We start from the raw sequence: 16,303 nt of genomic DNA, 5'->3' as shown, positions 1-16,303 counted from the left end.
GCCACATGAGAAAGTGAATCAAAGGCGGTGAAAGGAAAAGTGAGCCCAAGCTGAGGAGTAGCACTCTGGAGACCGGGAAGTAGACAGAAGCACATTATAGAGGGCAGGAGTAGTGTGAATGAGGGCTCCATGCACCACAGCCCACAGCTCTTAACACCGACATGACTGACAGCAAAGACACTGTACATTGTTCTTACTAGAATCTCAACTTTAGAGTACGACTTCTCCATATTCCCTTGACTCAGACGCATAAAAACTACATGTTATTTCCCCACTCGCTGTAACGTAATCAGTTATTTCTAAGGCTGTGTAATTAATCGAATTTCAATTACGATTTGGGCTAATTATGGAAACAAGATAATCGACATAAAACGATTATTGTGCCACATTCCATTTCGCTCTCGTTTTGTCTTGTGTTATAGATTCAGCGCACCACTTTCCTTTACAGCTGTTCGCTTTCGCTCCGCCAAAAAACCTATATCACCAGGAACTGAAAGTCAATTGTTCGTTCGATTGCAATGTCAGCGCCCAACATCGAAGCTAGGCTTCTGCCATTTTGGACTGAAAGCAACTACGCCAGTAAAACGTCCGCCAAAAAAGTGCCTTACAAAAGTAAAACCAAATTATTTCTACTCTGTTGTCATATTCTACTGAAATGACCTGCGCTGAACAGTAAAATATTATAAATATAATAAGCATTTTCAGTCTAAAATGGCGGAAGCAGCTGTTGTAAAAAAAAACACCGGACATTAGTTTCTTTGCTTCTATACTCTTTGGCCCCGCTCGGCGGCTCAGGGACGGACGCTCGGTGTGGGAGGATCTCCTCGTTGGGACGGAGCTCCGTGCTCCCGGCGTGACAGTCCACCAGGACGGACTGTCCTCAGTGCGGCGATGTCGGCAACCCACTCGACCCGTCTTGAAACATGGACCCCGTCTCGTTTACCACGCTTTGTGGGTGTGTTTTTTTGTTCCACATCATCACCATTCATATATATTAGGGCTCTCAAATTTAACGCAAATTCATTTTAAGGCCACTAATTTCTTTAACGCATTAACGCAACTTGCGAATTTTATGTTCTACGGACTCAGTTTTAAAGCTAGAGTGAAGACTAGAAAACCTAAAGAATCCCTTGGTATCAACCATGTCATACTAGCTTGCATAAAGCAGCATATTTGCCCACCCAAGAGTAGTAATACTACATTTTGAACAGATAAAAAATGTACGATTAATTTGCGATTAATCGTGATTAACTATTTTAATAGCCCTGATACACAAACAATTTCTTTTTTATGATTAAATCCTTTACAAATTGTGCACAAAGTTCTTCATACTGTATATCTAGCCTCTTAATTTTGCTCTCAATGTGCACCAGATTTATGCATTTGACTTTAAAATAAATCAAAATGCTCTTCCTAAATGCACGATGTTTCCAAAGTCAATAATCATGTTAAATAATCATGATCTCAGTGTTGACCAAAATAATCTTGGTTATGAGTTTTGCCATAACTGAGCATCCCTAGTTAATTCCCTGTGAAACTTATCAGCCTACAGCCTGTTTAACTATGCAAAACATGCAGCGCTGCTCCATCATGGGGCTCTATCGGACAAACGTGTCTGGCAGCCATCCTCCACCCACACTGAGCCAACGGTGAGATGTCTCCAGGTCTCCTTTAACACTATTATTACTTTTTAAAATCTTTTAAAGCCGCTGTGATTCATTTTTAATGTGGATGAATATTTCACGGCACACTGGAGTTTGTAAAAAAAAAAAAAGAAAAAAGGAAAGAGGCAGAGAAAGTGAATGAGGGATACACGGTGAGAGAAAAAGCTAGAGATATTGAGATGCATGAAGAGTCATCCCAATTTCCCTCCCCGTGCCCAGAGTCTCTTATGCTCCACCAACTCACTCTCTGGTCTATCGCAATCGAAGGACAGCGTGCGAGTATCCGGCCCCGTCGTGCGATGTTGTGTCAGTGGAGATGTGTGTCAGGAAGCGCTGATTCATGATGGGTGTGTGGGGAGAATGGCGAGTGATGAGTTGTTTCTGTAGGCGCTGTCACAAAATGTTCGTCTCAATGGATCAGTCTGCGGCCTTCGTCCTACGAGTCTCGGAGACTCGGCGGAGGAATCCTCCAGCCTACCGCCGCCGCGCCTGGCGCCGCATATGCATATCACTGATGTGAAGAGGCATTCATTGACAAATAAGATGCTTAAAAGAGTCACCACAGACTGTGAATGAGAGAGAAAACAATACGAGTGTGAAACGAGGCCACAGTACAGATATCAAACAAGCGTGAGTGGCATCCCCGCAGATAAGCACGACAGAGAGAAAGAGCAAGAATGCTTCCTCAGCAAGCCTTTTCTCAATTATCTGCTGTTCAGCGAAGGCGATGACGGATTGTGTTTTGAAAAAAAGAAAGTGAGCGGACTCGTAGTTTAGCTGAAAACGTATGGTCCGGAGAGTCATTAATCCATCTCGGAGTAGCAGCCCATCCAGCTCCTCCAGCGAAATGCGTGATGGAGCAGCAGACAGAGCAGCAGCAGAGATAAAGCAGCCGAGCACAGATCTGATTAGGCTGCCGTCTCCGCCAACAACAGCTCCTTGTTAGACCTCGCTACTTTGTTCCATACAGCACATTCGCCATTAGCAAAAAAGACACAACACAACTCCACTCACTAATTAACACTCCGGCACGGCCACACAATCACACTCACGTATTTACATGCAGTTAATGTGCCACTGGTGCTGGATAAATAACATCATGCATTATTCTTCATGTAATGTGAGACCCTTAAAAACCAGAACAAATGAAGCGCTTATTTATGAGTCTTGGTTGGGTACAAAATGTTCAAAATGTTATATTTACATTTGCATGCTTAAAGTGTCATTAGCATTTTTTATATAAGCTCTGCCCTGAAAGATGTCCCGGGTAACGGGAGAAACAAAGCTGTGTGCAAAGACACACTTAAACACACATGTATCATATTGGCTTTAGTTTTTGTTAGACTTTTATTATTTTATTTTAAAGAAATGTGTTTCCTGTTACACGCTTGATCTATTGTTAATATGAAAATATTGATTATAGTAGCTTTAAAGTACCGCTGGGTGATATTAGATTGACTCGGGTCAATTTTTTAGTGGGCGAGGACAAATTTTCTTGCATGAAAACGATTTTCATTTTTCTACATATATTGCAGTCTTAGCTTTTCAGCTAGATTGATACTGCCATGTGATGTGCTGAGCTGTGCTTTTCTTTGAGGGCTAAGACTTCTTCAAGAGGCTCTTTAATTGATGGAATCTGTCCTGTCAGATTTTATGGCTTTTCCATCACTCACTCCGTTCCGGGCTTCACTTTATCTTTTTTTTTTTTTTTCCCTCCAACACCTTCTTCTCTATCACTGCCAAATTTTCCTTTTAGACTCAGCTCAACTTGAGCCTCAAAGAAAAGAAAATCTCCTCCCCTTTTAAAGCAGGAAAATCCTCTTGTCACGCATGAAAGAAGCATGTCGACTTGAGAGGTAGATTGAGCGATAAGTCCTCATCTGACCATAAAACAGAGGCTAGGGATGTAATATTTCACTTTCTCATCATCTGTATTTCTTATTCCCTTTCTTCAAGATGAGGAACTATCGCTGCATCACGCAGACATTCCTGAGCAGTAACCCTCACTGTAATATCTTTAAAGACGAGGCTGTATTTAGTTTCTGAATGAATCACTTTCTTTATGGGCTTCTTCTCCCTCTGTTCTTTCTCTCTTTTTCCATTTTCTAAATCTCAGATCTTTTCTTACAGATCTTTTATCCTCAACTGTCTTTCTTCTCGTCCTCCCCCACTGTCTTTCATCTTCTCTGTTTTCTTGATTGAGGAGGTTTGCATACACACTATAAATAAATTACGGAGAATAACCAGATTAGACTGAATCATTTATGTGGTGTACAGTAATTTAAACTTCAGCAATAATATAATTTGTTTGACAATCAGGTTAGTGTCGAGGATGTGTTGTAGCTACAGGAAACACCTTATTAGCGCTACAGAATCATAAATAATAAATGAGTGAGTAGGAGAGTGTGCACAATCAAATCACTGAAAGCAATCAGTCTACGGTGTATACACGCCACATTTCACAGCTCCAGTCCACAATTAAAAAGACTGATGATGAATGTTGGCCTATTAATTGGGTTATGCTTCCTCAGATTGATGACATAATTTGACATAACCCCTCTGAGGTGTTTACATGAGAGTTTTAATAAGCAGAGTACTGTCGAAACCCTATAACACCATTTGTTTCTGCAGACATCTACATCATCAACAAGATCAACAATTACAAACCAATGGCAGACAATCTGGCAATCTCTTGTTAACTGCCCTCTAGAGGATTATCAGTGTAACGCAGGAAGTAGAGGATCGTTGGCTACGTTTTAAATCGCATACTATTTCAGATGGCGCGTGAGCTCCGAGCACGCACAAAGTTATTTATACTCAACGCGTTTTTCTTTGCAGTATTCTCCGAAAGGCCAGAGTGCGTACTAACAAAATATTCTGTGAAGAAGCAAGACTACGAGTGTTAACTGCAAAAAACACCATAAACCAAACTCCAGGATGCCGAGGAGGACTTGTAATTAACTGTAAACTCATATCTCATATTCATGGACATACTTCATCACCTTTACAATCCCTAATAAAGAAAGGAGTCAAGTATTAAAGGTATTATAATGAAACCAAGGTTGAAAGGTTTAATATGCTGTAGGCAAAATAGAGATCTCTTGCTTTTAAAAAAATTTTAAAATTAATTGGCCGTCTTTCTAATTCATTATTTTACTTTATTTTGTGGTTAGACTGTGTGTATCAAATATGATACAGTAGGAGGTGCATTTTGCATTTTATAAGGTTTTTATGATTTTAAAAAGGTCAAAGACTCTTTTAATTATAGTGACGAATAGAATAGCATATAACGCAATATATAGTAATTAGACTGTCAAAATGAATGTGATAATAACGCATTAATGCAAATTCGTTTTAACGTCGCTAATTTCTTTATCATAATAATGCAATCAATCTTCCCGAGGTTGTAGCGGGCTCATATGAAACAAGAAAATCTAAGGAACCCATTGGTACCAACCATGTCATGCTACCATGTCGGGAAATAAGTTAAATAACGCTCCAAACTTACGCTAAATTTTGGCGCGAAAAATCATGTTAAGTCATGGTCATTTTCAAAGGGGTCCCTTGACATCTGACCTCAAGATATGTGAATGAAAATGTGTTCTATGGGTACCCACGAGTCTCCCCTTTACAGACATGCCCACTTTATGATAATCACATGCAGTTTTGGGGCAAGTCATAGTCAAGTCAGCACACTGACACACTGACAGCTGTTGTTGCCTGTTGGGCTGCAGTTTGCCATGTTATGATTTGAGCATATTTTTTATGCTAAATGCAGTACCTGTGAGGGTTTCTGGACAATATTTGTCATTGTTTTGTGTTGTTAATTGATTTACAAAAATAAATATATATAATATAAAGGTAATATGAATATTTTTCACATTATAATTTCTTTCATAATATGCTGCTGTATGATACTTTACTGCCAGTTCATCACGTAGAATACAGCGGTAGAGATTGAAGGTGACATTTGGAAATCATCGTTGGACCAACATGATGTCAATCTTGTATTCTTCTGGTTGGTGATTGGACATCATTTTAGGTGTTTTGGCCAATCACAGATAAGCATAAACAAAACATATTGTATTGATAGAAGAGGTCCCGCCCCAAGGGAGGACGGCACCAGCTCGTCCTCCATTGTCCCAACCACCACTTTCTTGCCTGCCCTGCAGGTCTCGCTGTTGAAGCATTTAAATTCAAATTTCAATAATAGATTTTTTCCATTAGGTAATGATTCATTTCAACCTATTACTCTTTTTTATATTTTGATATTCCTCTTGCCTTCTAAAAAATAGAGAAGGAGCAACCTCCTCTGCCTCCATGGACTAGCCTCCATTGTATATAGTATATACATGTAAATAATATCATATATATGTAAAATATTATTAAATATTGTAAAAAAAAAAAAAACTAAATAAATAAAATATAAAATGTTTATACATTTTTCAATAAAAACCCCAACTGAGATAAATAAATTGCATCAAAAGCTGAATGTATAACATATGATACAGAAAAACATATATTGCGAATTAAAATTGCATAATGTAATGAATAATATTATTTTTTATTCTGTCAAAAGGTTCAATAAACACCTCAATAAAAATAAAAAATATAGAGAGAATTTTCTGATACTTATTTCATGTGTCAGGCTTTACAGGTTTAATCCGGTGATAATAAAATGATATTTGTGCATGTAAGCACTCCGAATGTCATCCTCTCTCTCTCCACTATTTCTTTCTCCTCTCCCTCTGCGAGATTTGCTTCTTCCACTAATAACCCCGTCTTTCTTTTCTCTTTTTTCAATTTTGACATTTCCAACTAAGAGACAGGGATTTCAATTTCATAGCAATCCACACTTTTCTTTTTGCCTTTCTTCACCCTCCTGTAAAGTGTGAAATCCTGTTTGTTAATTGATTGATTTCAATTCAAATCTCGGAGCGGAATGATTATGCAGTAACTCTGCGTGCGTATGTGTGTGTTTGTGCATTTGACACTGTGTGCATCTGTGTGTGTAAACGAGAGATAAGGAGAGTCGAAAAATGAGAAGAGCAGGGGAGGAGGAGGAGGAGGGAGGAAACCAAGTGGGCACACCGGTGCACGATCTGTGTTGATGTTCACCTCATTAAATCTGAGAGGGAGAGTGTGTGTGCGATAAGTCTTAATAAATAATAAGCTGTGTTAAGTGATCAAACCTGCAGTGTGGCGGTGTTGTGGTTGCGATGAGTGGCCATACTCAAAGTGCTGCAGCCGGCTGTGCTGTCACACAGAGCAGAACCACAATCCTACCGAGCCATAACACTCAACTCCCAAAACTGACGTGATGCAAAATGACAGCGTGATGCACAGAACTGTGAGAGACACGCACTGCGCTCTCGGTGCTCACATGTAAAAACAAGCGATGAATATGCAGAAATCTTCACATTCACAGGAGGACTGATCGTACCTGTAGATGATGCAGGCGCAGTCCCTGCAGGTCCCACAGTTCTCAATGTCCTGTCCGGTTCGGTATGAATGTCTTCTGTTGAAAAGCACGGAGATGACATATCAGGGGTAAAAGAGTGATGGTTTGCGTGTGTGTGTTTGTGTGAGAACATATTCAGGTTATGGTTTCCCTTGTTGAAACTAATTTCTGGCACACACACACACACACATACACACGCACACATGCCTGCAAATACACCAATCTAATCCTCTCTGAAATCACCCCTGATCATTTTTTAATGAACGATACCCCTTCCAACAGGCGCAGGCTGTTACGTAAACCATGAGTCACGATATCACTCCAGGCATAAAACAATGCTTATGAGGTAAAAGTCAAGTCTGCACGCATTAGACTTAGCCCTATCACTGAATTCTTATACTGGAACACGCAGATATATGTCACTTTATGAGACAGAAATGCCGTGCAGTCACATGTTCAAATGTCTGCAAAGCATAGTGTTGGCATTAGTGTTCAGAGATTTGGATTACGCTGCTCAGATATCAGTCAAGCCTCTCCATGGATCCACATCCATCCATCTATCTCGTCCTATCCAAGAGTTCTCCCGTCCCCACTTCATCATGTACTATTTTGGTTGCGATAAGGCGGGGGGGAAATTACTAAGCAGCTTACAATGTAGGAAGCAGATTAATTAAAGACTTGATGAGAATGGTAAAGGGTTTACACTAAGAGGCATAGCGCATCTGAAGCCACCAACATGATGACAGCCAAACGCTGATTTCTATCTATCCCCGCCTGCTACATGCATACATACATACATGCATGAGGAAAGAGCTGCTGCGAAATGGGTGCAACTGAGCTCCCAAGGCGCTCCCTGTGGTCTGACATGACAGAAATTCTCCAGCATATCAAGAGATCGAGAGTTGAATGACTGACATGAGACTTCATAAAAATAACTACAGATGCTCCCTCTTCCCTACTGCGTTGTGTTCAATCTGGTATTCCTTTTCCTCTGTCTGTTTTAGCCACATCTTCTGTGTTTTCTCAGTCTTACCAAATTTAGCATTGTGTTCCGTTCACGCGGCTTTGTCGCCAAAGTATTTACAATGCTTACAATGCTGGGATTGGCTATAAATAGAGGGAGCTGCATCACAGCGAAGCTTAGGCACAACAACCATCTATCTGTAATATTCACGGTACATGATGCAGCGAGGTTATTACCGCTGGGTTGTGGATATTCCCTTTCTGAAGAATATTCTGTCTACAACGACCCACTTGTCTACTCCACTCCAAGAGAGAGAAGACAATCTTTTAGTGCAAAGCTATGATCACATTATAATGTCTGTGTACTCCTCCTTTGTTTTTTTGTGTGAAGAGAAACCGATTCTCAGTTGAGAAATTAACTGTCTGGGAATAAAACAGCAGGCGCTTAGGCTGCATGCTGACATTTACTTTCCAGGTCTCCAAAATACCAGGCACTCATAATTTACGTAGTCCCACTCCTCTCTCCTTCCGTCTCTATCTACCTATTCAGTAAGGGTTAACAGAAGACTGAATGTTAAAGTTGGCCACAGATTAACAGATGGCTTTTCACACTACACTTGGCCGTGGGCTGAGAGCCCCAGTTAGCCCTGGGTTTACAGCTCCGTTAGCCTACGGCTTCCAGTCATTTCACATTTACAGCTTCCAACGTGGGATAGCTCCTCTTTTGGCCCACGGCTTTCACACAACATTTAAACCCAGACAAACCCCTTTCAAAACCCTTGGGCTATGCAACATTTCACAGTGCTGTTAGCGCTACTTTTGAACACCACCTTGGACATAAGTTGCGAAAAACAAAACTGTGATCCTGGGTCATCTACTGTACGATGTTAAACTCTAAAGTTTATAACCTTTCATATGTGAGATGTGATGTGAAAGTTGACCCAGGAATAGTCGTACCAAAGTTAACCTCATACTAAACCCCACTTTTCAAGGTTAGCACCAGAAACACATGGCTAAGATCCTTTTGTGTGAACAGAGTCGTGCAGGGATGACGTATCTTGCAGGCCAACCAGGAAGTTAGCATCACCCTGGGTTCCCTCGACAAAAAGTCAATAGGATTTTTCCATTGGGTTTTGGATTATTGAAGAAAATAAGCTCTGTGGCAAACACAAGTTTATAATATTTACATGTTTTGTTCCGTAAAATAATCTCCACAAATGAAAACCACTTTTATGATTTCTGAAGTGTGAATGCAATCGCCAGAAGTAAAAAGCGAACGCTAGGCTATAAACGAACTACACCACGGTCACATGAACGCGAGTATACACAGCGAGGCTGTAAAGGAGGACAAGTCGGCGTGATGACGTTTAGTAGTCTAATTTAGCCACTTGTTAGCAGCTGTCTTTTTTAAGACACATAAAAGCTTCAAAATTCACGAGTGGGATATTTACTGACGTATTTTATATCGCAGAGCAAAACTAAGGCTGTCCGAATACCTTTTTTTGGGCTTCAAAGCTTCGGTGAGAAATGCCACTGCCGCACAACTGTACATGCACGTGCCTCTAACAAATAACAAACAGCAATATCCGTCTGAAAATAACTGATAATAATTCATGTTGAATATGAATAACGAATAATGTGGGATTTTTCCTTATTTCATGGGCTATTTAGATTATACTTATATTAAAAAACAAAAACAAAGGATTTGAATACTGATTTGGAGGTCGATTATCATGTCAATGGTCGAAGCATTCAGGTCAGCCCTAAACAAAATGTGAAAATCTCGTCAACTTGTGTTAACCACAGACCTTATTTCAGCCATCCAACTAAAACAACATTCAAAAAACCCATTGACTTCTAGACGAGGGAACAGGAAGTGCTAAAATGCTCATTTCCGGGTTTTAGGACTCATTCCTGTAGCACTCTATTGAGTTTAGAACAGTTCTCGCATCAATTCAGTGAAGATAGCTCTGGTTTCATTGTCAAAATGTTGTGTCATGGTTACCATGTGCCTAAATTGTGGCAGTGAGCCCTGGAAGACATTTCAGTCTTCAACATTCTTGGAAAACAACCCAGCATTAAAACAACACAAGAGGCTGCATTGGTGTGGGTGTGTTGTTTCAGGTACTGGTGAGACAATGACAATACAATTTGCAGGCTGCTCTAATACACCATTCATAGCAATACCTATGAAAAGTAATGCACTATAATTTGTATATCCCACAAAATCAATTCGTATGTAATCCACGTAATCGTGAAGTAGAAGTAGAAAGTATAAATTATAAAGAGTGACAAACGCTGCGTAGGGAGGAGGTCTGGGTGGATTGGTGGGTCAAAAAACACCAGCCCTTCGCCCAGGAGAATGCTGTTCTTGTCCTGTTTGAAACCAGAAGTCAACATTCACTTGTCATGTAACTTCTGTACTTAAGTTACGCCACTTTCGGAGTCTTATTTTAACCCAAACCACGATCTTTTCCCAAACCTATCTAAATAGTTTTGTTGCGGAAACCTGAACAACTTGTTTCCTGTGAAGACGGAAGTTTATTTTGAAAACTGACTGACTGTATGTATGTAACGTGTTGCTGGACAATTGTAGGAAAACGCACATAATTTGTTTTGGAAGATATCATACGAACCGTTGTATGAGGATACATTGCCATTTCAGTAGTAGATCAATGAATTTGAAGGCTTCAGAGGCCAAAAAACACTGAACAGCATATATCTTTTATCATGGTGATTGCATGGTAAATGGTAAAAAAGTAACCTACCATGTAACTGCACTTATTTGATTGGCCACCGCAGATCCTAGCCGGGTGACATTGCATTGCAACACTGCATTTTTTTTAGGTTTCTGCACCCTTAGCACTCTTGGCACCTCAACTGTGTCGGTGGGTTGGCCAAAATCGGTCTAAATGTGGCCTTAGGTCAGCTCCGGGCTAATTAAATTCAAGTGTGAAAAGCCTTCAGAGCATCTAATAATGTCAGTAGTTGGATGATCTTAGAGTAATAAGAGAAGCATGCTGTTATGTAATGTGATATGTATTACGACCTGACAAAGGTTGGATTGAGCTCAAAACACTCTTGATTAAAATAGATTGTGGTATGGAGTCAGTGTGCAGGCATTAGCTTTTAATTCCTACACTGTAAACTGCCGACCAAAATGAAATATTGCCTCACCCGTCTCTCTCGGCTTCCTTCTTCTCAAGGTCTTGAATGACATCCAGCAGGACCTTAATGGTGTTCTGGCTGGTCTCCAGGACCCCCTCCAGGCTGTGGAGCTGGGTCTGCAGGTTACGAATATCATGCAAGGGTCCGTTGGGGCCCAGGAGCTTTTCTGTCACCCTGGATGGGTCCAGTTTACACCTGGCCCCAGACACCAGCCCTCCCAGAATTTCCTGGACCTGTCTCAGTGTGTCAGCCTGGGTGGCAGTCAGGGGCCCAGCTATAGGCCGCTCCCCAGAAGCACAGCAGCCCCTGGCTCCAGAGCAACCCTGCTGGTTTGGAGGGAGAGTGTGTTGGCTGTTGGGGGTGTTGGGCCTGGCGTTGGGTCCTGAGCAGAGCATTTTGTGTAGCGCCCCAAGCTGAGCCTGGGCTGAGCTGAGACAGCTGGACTTAAAACAGGCCTTGGCAGGAGAGGAGGAGGACTGCTTCTCCCCCTTCATCACAGCAACTGGCGGAGTTTGAGCTCTGTGCTTCAGAGAGCTGGCTCTCTCACAGAGCTTGGGTGAGTCTGTACATTTTATATCTTCCTTTTTCCCCTTCTCCTCATCTTTATCTTTCTTGCCGGCCCTGCTGTCTGCCCTGAGCATGGGTGTTCGGATTGCAGGACCTGGTGGATCGCTTCCCGTTTTGCGTGGTGTGTAAGGTGGAGGCGGCGGGGGAGGAGGTGGAAGTCGAATGCCCCTCTTATCCTGAGCGTTGTAGGGCGCCTGAGAGGGGGGCGTGTACGGCGGTGCAGCACGAAATGTGGAAGAATAAAGAGGAACAGCTTTAGTTGGTGTCGCACACAGTTGTGCAATTGGAAGAGTGGACGCATGTGTTATCACAAGCGGAGGCGGAGAAGTGCAAGATTTTAATTTGGGTACCGGGGAGGAGTAGGGGGTTATGCCTGTGTTGGCAGAAGAGGTATTTTGCAGAGCTTGACATGGGATGTTGCAATGAGACACAGTTTGTATGAGAGTGGCATAAGAAGGTGACGTAGAGTTTGGGAGAGGGACGTGGGGACTAATTGAATGGGTGGTGGAGTAATATGATATGGAGGTGCATGACAGGGCAGTTTGAGTTACAAATGTGCATGGTGTAGCGTTTGATGCATTGTGTGGCGGCTGATGTGTTACGCTTGGGGCAGTGGTCGGATGTCTGATGGGCTCAGAGGGAGTTATATTGGGGGTTACTGTTGGGGTAGGGGTGGGACAGGTCGGGGGAGCTGATGATACTATGCTTGGGATAGGGGAGGTGCAGTTTTGGATGGGGCATGATGGTGCAGTTGAGGGAGGACTGGAGCAGACAACAGCTGCGCTAGGGGTTGTTGGTGGCGACACGACAGTATAATAGGGGATAGGGTGTTGGACAACAGTAGGTGCAGAAGTGGAGCAAGGAATGGACAGCGCTATGGGTGGAGGTGGGGTGGTGCAAGCTGGCTTGGCTGGAGAGAAGCAAGGTGGTGTAGCGCAGTGTTCAGGGGTCTGTGTAGGTGGCGGAGAGGTACAGTAAGGCACAGTAGTTATTTGGGTGTTGGGAGGGTCTTGAGTCACAGTTGGAGAAACAGGACTCTCAGATTGAATTTGCATTGAGCTCAGTGATATTGTCAGAGATGGGGAAGCACAGGGGCTGCATGTTTGTGTCTGGGTGGTGCAAGGTTCAGGATTTGGAGGAGGGTGACAGTCTGTTTGTATTTGAGTGGTACACTGTTCAGCATTTGGAGGTAGGGTTGGACGAGAGTTGGTTGTTTGAATTGGAGTTGTGCGTTGTTTGTCACTCGAAGGTGGAGATTTATGTTGACTCTCAGTTTGACTTTGGGCGGTGCAGTACTTCGAATTTTCAGGGGCGGAAGGGCTCTCAGTTTGAACTTGAGTGGTACAGAGTTTGGTATTGGAGGGTGGCGGGGATGGACTGGGGCTTTCAGTCTGAGTGGGAGTGGTGCAGTAGTGCACCTCCTTTCCGGGATCGCTTGTTGTCCTGTTCAGACGCTTCCTCCTCCTGACCAGTGGAGTGGGAGTGCTGCTTCCCTGACGCTTGGGGCCATCTCGACAGGATACAGCGGAGCAGTGAAATGGCTCAGTGTTGTGAAGCACTGAAGGGGGACAGCTGTGCCTGTTTTTTACCACACTAACAGCTGATTTAATGTCTGTCCTGGAGGCTTTAGACCTCCGTTCCACCACAGCTCGGTCCCCAGGCCCAGGCCCAGGCGGACCGTTCTGATCCTTGGAACCAGGCACCAACACGTGGTTGTGCGTAAGGTACTCATCTTGAGAGTCATGTTCGTCATCCCCATCCATGCCCACCGAGTCCCCGAGGCTGTGGCTACGTGTGTGGGTGGAAGAGAGGGACGGGGGCTTTTTCAGGCATGGGGAGGTCTGGATGGCTGTGCTGGTGCTCGTACTGGGCCTGCGTGTCATTGGCAAGGTCAGGGAGTTAGTCTGTGGTGGTGCCCAGCATCGACGCGTAGGACCCGGCGTCAACGGATGAGGAGGGGCCCTGGCTAAGAAAGCAGCCACCACCTCTATAGTACTTGCCATGTCCCCACGCACAGCCCCCACCACAGAGGTTTGGCCAGGTAGACTCTGAGTCCGTAGCCCATCCCTGTCAGTCCATGGCTTGGGGGACCTGCTGCTGTGTTTGCGAAGAGGATGTGGGCTGTCACATTCTGTGGCAGGCCTCTGATGGCTATTGTTTTCTCCCGTTCCACTGTTGCCACTGCTGCTGCTGCCATCCTCCAGGTCTTTAAAGCGGACCTGGTGGGTACGATTGCGGCGCCGCTTGAGGCGGCTCTCGATGTCTGGGGAGTCTCGATTGAGCAGCACAGAGCGTACAGTCATTGTCCCGGGCAACTTGTCCGCCAAAGTGCTCTTGCCGTTGGTTTGGCCCGTGAGCATGTGGTTGGGCTCTTTGCTCACCATTTCTCTTGTGTCTCTCGCTCCCCCAACATCCACAGGCTCTGCAGGCAGTTTGATGTTGTGAAGGCCTAGTTGTGTCAGTGCTTCAACAAGGAAAGTGATCTCCCCTTTACTATATATTCATTATAACAGTGAGAGATCTGTACAATTGATTGACTGAGTTCCAGTTTCATCACAGAACAGACTTTATAAGATAGGATTGTGTGCAGCTGCTCGGGTTATCTCAAATATATACAACAAGGGCTTCCTTTGCAACTAAGATTGTCCTCTAGAAAGGATGGATTACCATAATCACAGTTCAAGGTGTAGTAATATTAAGCACAGCAAGTAAAAATTAAGTGTAGATCACTGTGATAAATGCTTACCTCTTTGGGTTAGCATTTATCTTACCCTCGTACAAAAATAAATATATGCAGCATTAAATACTCTTTAAAATGAGAGAAGTGATGCTCTCCCATGTCTTCTGAAGTTGTGCACTTTTGCTTCTTATTTCTCTTTAACTTTCTAAGGGGACAAACTCTTGATGAGGCCGGAGAGGTCACCGGCAAATAAGCAGGGAGGAAGAAAATGCAGCCTGTCCATCCTTTCTGTGTCCATCACATTGGCTTGTCTACTTGGCAGCCCCTCCTTCTCCGCCTGCTTTTTCCCCTGGGCCCTCAGGAGATTGGATGGCCAAAGTATGGGATGGGCCTGCGTACTTCCCCATAATGGCCTATCTGTTTCAACTCTTCTTTTTCGCTCTCCTTCCGTTCCTTTTGATTTGATCACTCTTTTCTCTTCTCAGTTCTTCTCTCAGTGACTCATTCTCTCATGGTTGAAGACCATGGAATTCCTGAAGAGAGCAGAAAGACAGAGAGAGAAATGAAAGGAGTGAGAGACTGTAATTGTTCCCATATTATTGCATTTGCATTGAAACACAATGCGCTTGCTCCTAGGGATAATGACGGAGATGTGAAATAGACAGCTATTTTAAAAATGCATGAGAGCAGGGTCAACACGGAACGGAAAAAGAAGACATCAATTCAGAAAAAGTAATGAAAGGACGTAGGTGGCAAAAGAAAAACTGAGTATAGGAAAAACACAAGGTATATCATCAGCACTAGAAGACTATCCACAAAAAACAAGTGAAAAGAGATTGTAATTAAGGTCTATTCACATTGGCTGAAGGGGATACTTATGTTTATGTGTATTTGATTCCATTTATTTTATATCTAACTAGTGCAGTGCCCATTCAGAACAGGCTGATAACTTGGCCCTGAGAAGTTCTGCTTGCTGCGTTGTCGAGAACCGCGGTATGGCTGCTTGTACCCGCCAAGTATGAAGTTAATTGGATGGACAGTTCTCAAGATATGTAAAGGGCAGTCACAAATACATACACAGACAGACAGACAGAGAATGATTCCTTTATGGTACATGTCTATAGGCTCTGTCCTTTCCACGCTTCACCAATCATTGTCTATGTAAGAAGCCGTGCAATGCATTTTGGTGGCGTGGCAGCGCGATTCGAGAGACGAGCCGTCACGTTAGCCGCTCCTCATTTGCATAAAGTTGAGGTCTAGGCTACTTTATGCAAATCAGGGGTGTCCGGCGTGACCCGCCGCATCTGGAAACTCCCTAGAAACTTTTAAACTACCAGTTGTCGATCCAAAATAAAGACAGATTCAGCAACTGCATGGCTTATTTCTTGCATAAAATGTTTTCCCAAACACATTTCAGTGAACTATTTTCATGATATAAGAGAAGAAAGTTTCCAAACGAGCCACAATGTTGGTTCCGGTTTGAAAACTGAGAGTAGCAGCCCATGACAGAAAGCGTTCGTCCAATAACGTGCCTAGTGCCTTGTGTCTAGTGGCAGCCCATCAAGTGTCCAATGCTGGGAAGCGAGGCAATCCTTCGCGATAAAAAATGCCCCTATGGAAATGTACCATTCTAGTTAGATGATGCTGCTACAGCGCCACCTATTGCCCAAATAGCACCATGAACACTAAGACATCATATCTACACATGTCCACCAAATGTGGTGCCAATAGCACAAAACATTCAGGAGATATGACATTTTTTGTAACATAATTCAGAGATGTTCTGTACAAAGATTTGGT

The 16,303-nt window shown here is 43.2% G+C and overlaps 1 protein-coding gene across 6 annotated transcripts in view; it reads right to left on the bottom strand.

Moving 5' to 3' along the window:
- LOC119478291 (proline-rich protein 36) overlaps positions 1 to 16,303 on the bottom strand; it is a 56,585-nt gene that overhangs the window by 16,542 nt on the left and 23,740 nt on the right. For 4 of the 6 annotated variants that reach the window (XM_037752932.1, XM_037752931.1, XM_037752933.1 and 1 more), the window contains 2 exons: positions 11,266 to 15,036; positions 7,108 to 7,182 (listed from right to left, as the gene is read on the bottom strand). In XM_037752932.1, the coding sequence (XP_037608860.1) occupies positions 7,108 to 7,182; positions 11,266 to 14,207 (3,017 nt within the window). In that variant the 5' untranslated portion in view covers positions 14,208 to 15,036. The remainder of the gene's footprint in view (positions 1 to 7,107; positions 7,183 to 11,265; positions 15,037 to 16,303) is intronic. The other 2 variants (XM_037752934.1, XM_037752935.1) reach the window with 2 other exon arrangements.

Source organism: Sebastes umbrosus, chromosome 19, assembly GCF_015220745.1.
Source record: "Sebastes umbrosus isolate fSebUmb1 chromosome 19, fSebUmb1.pri, whole genome shotgun sequence".
In the NCBI taxonomy this organism is placed as follows: domain Eukaryota; kingdom Metazoa; phylum Chordata; class Actinopteri; order Perciformes; family Sebastidae; genus Sebastes; species Sebastes umbrosus.
The sequence above is the reverse complement of the archived record's forward strand: the minus strand, read 5'-3'. Positions and strand labels throughout refer to the sequence as shown.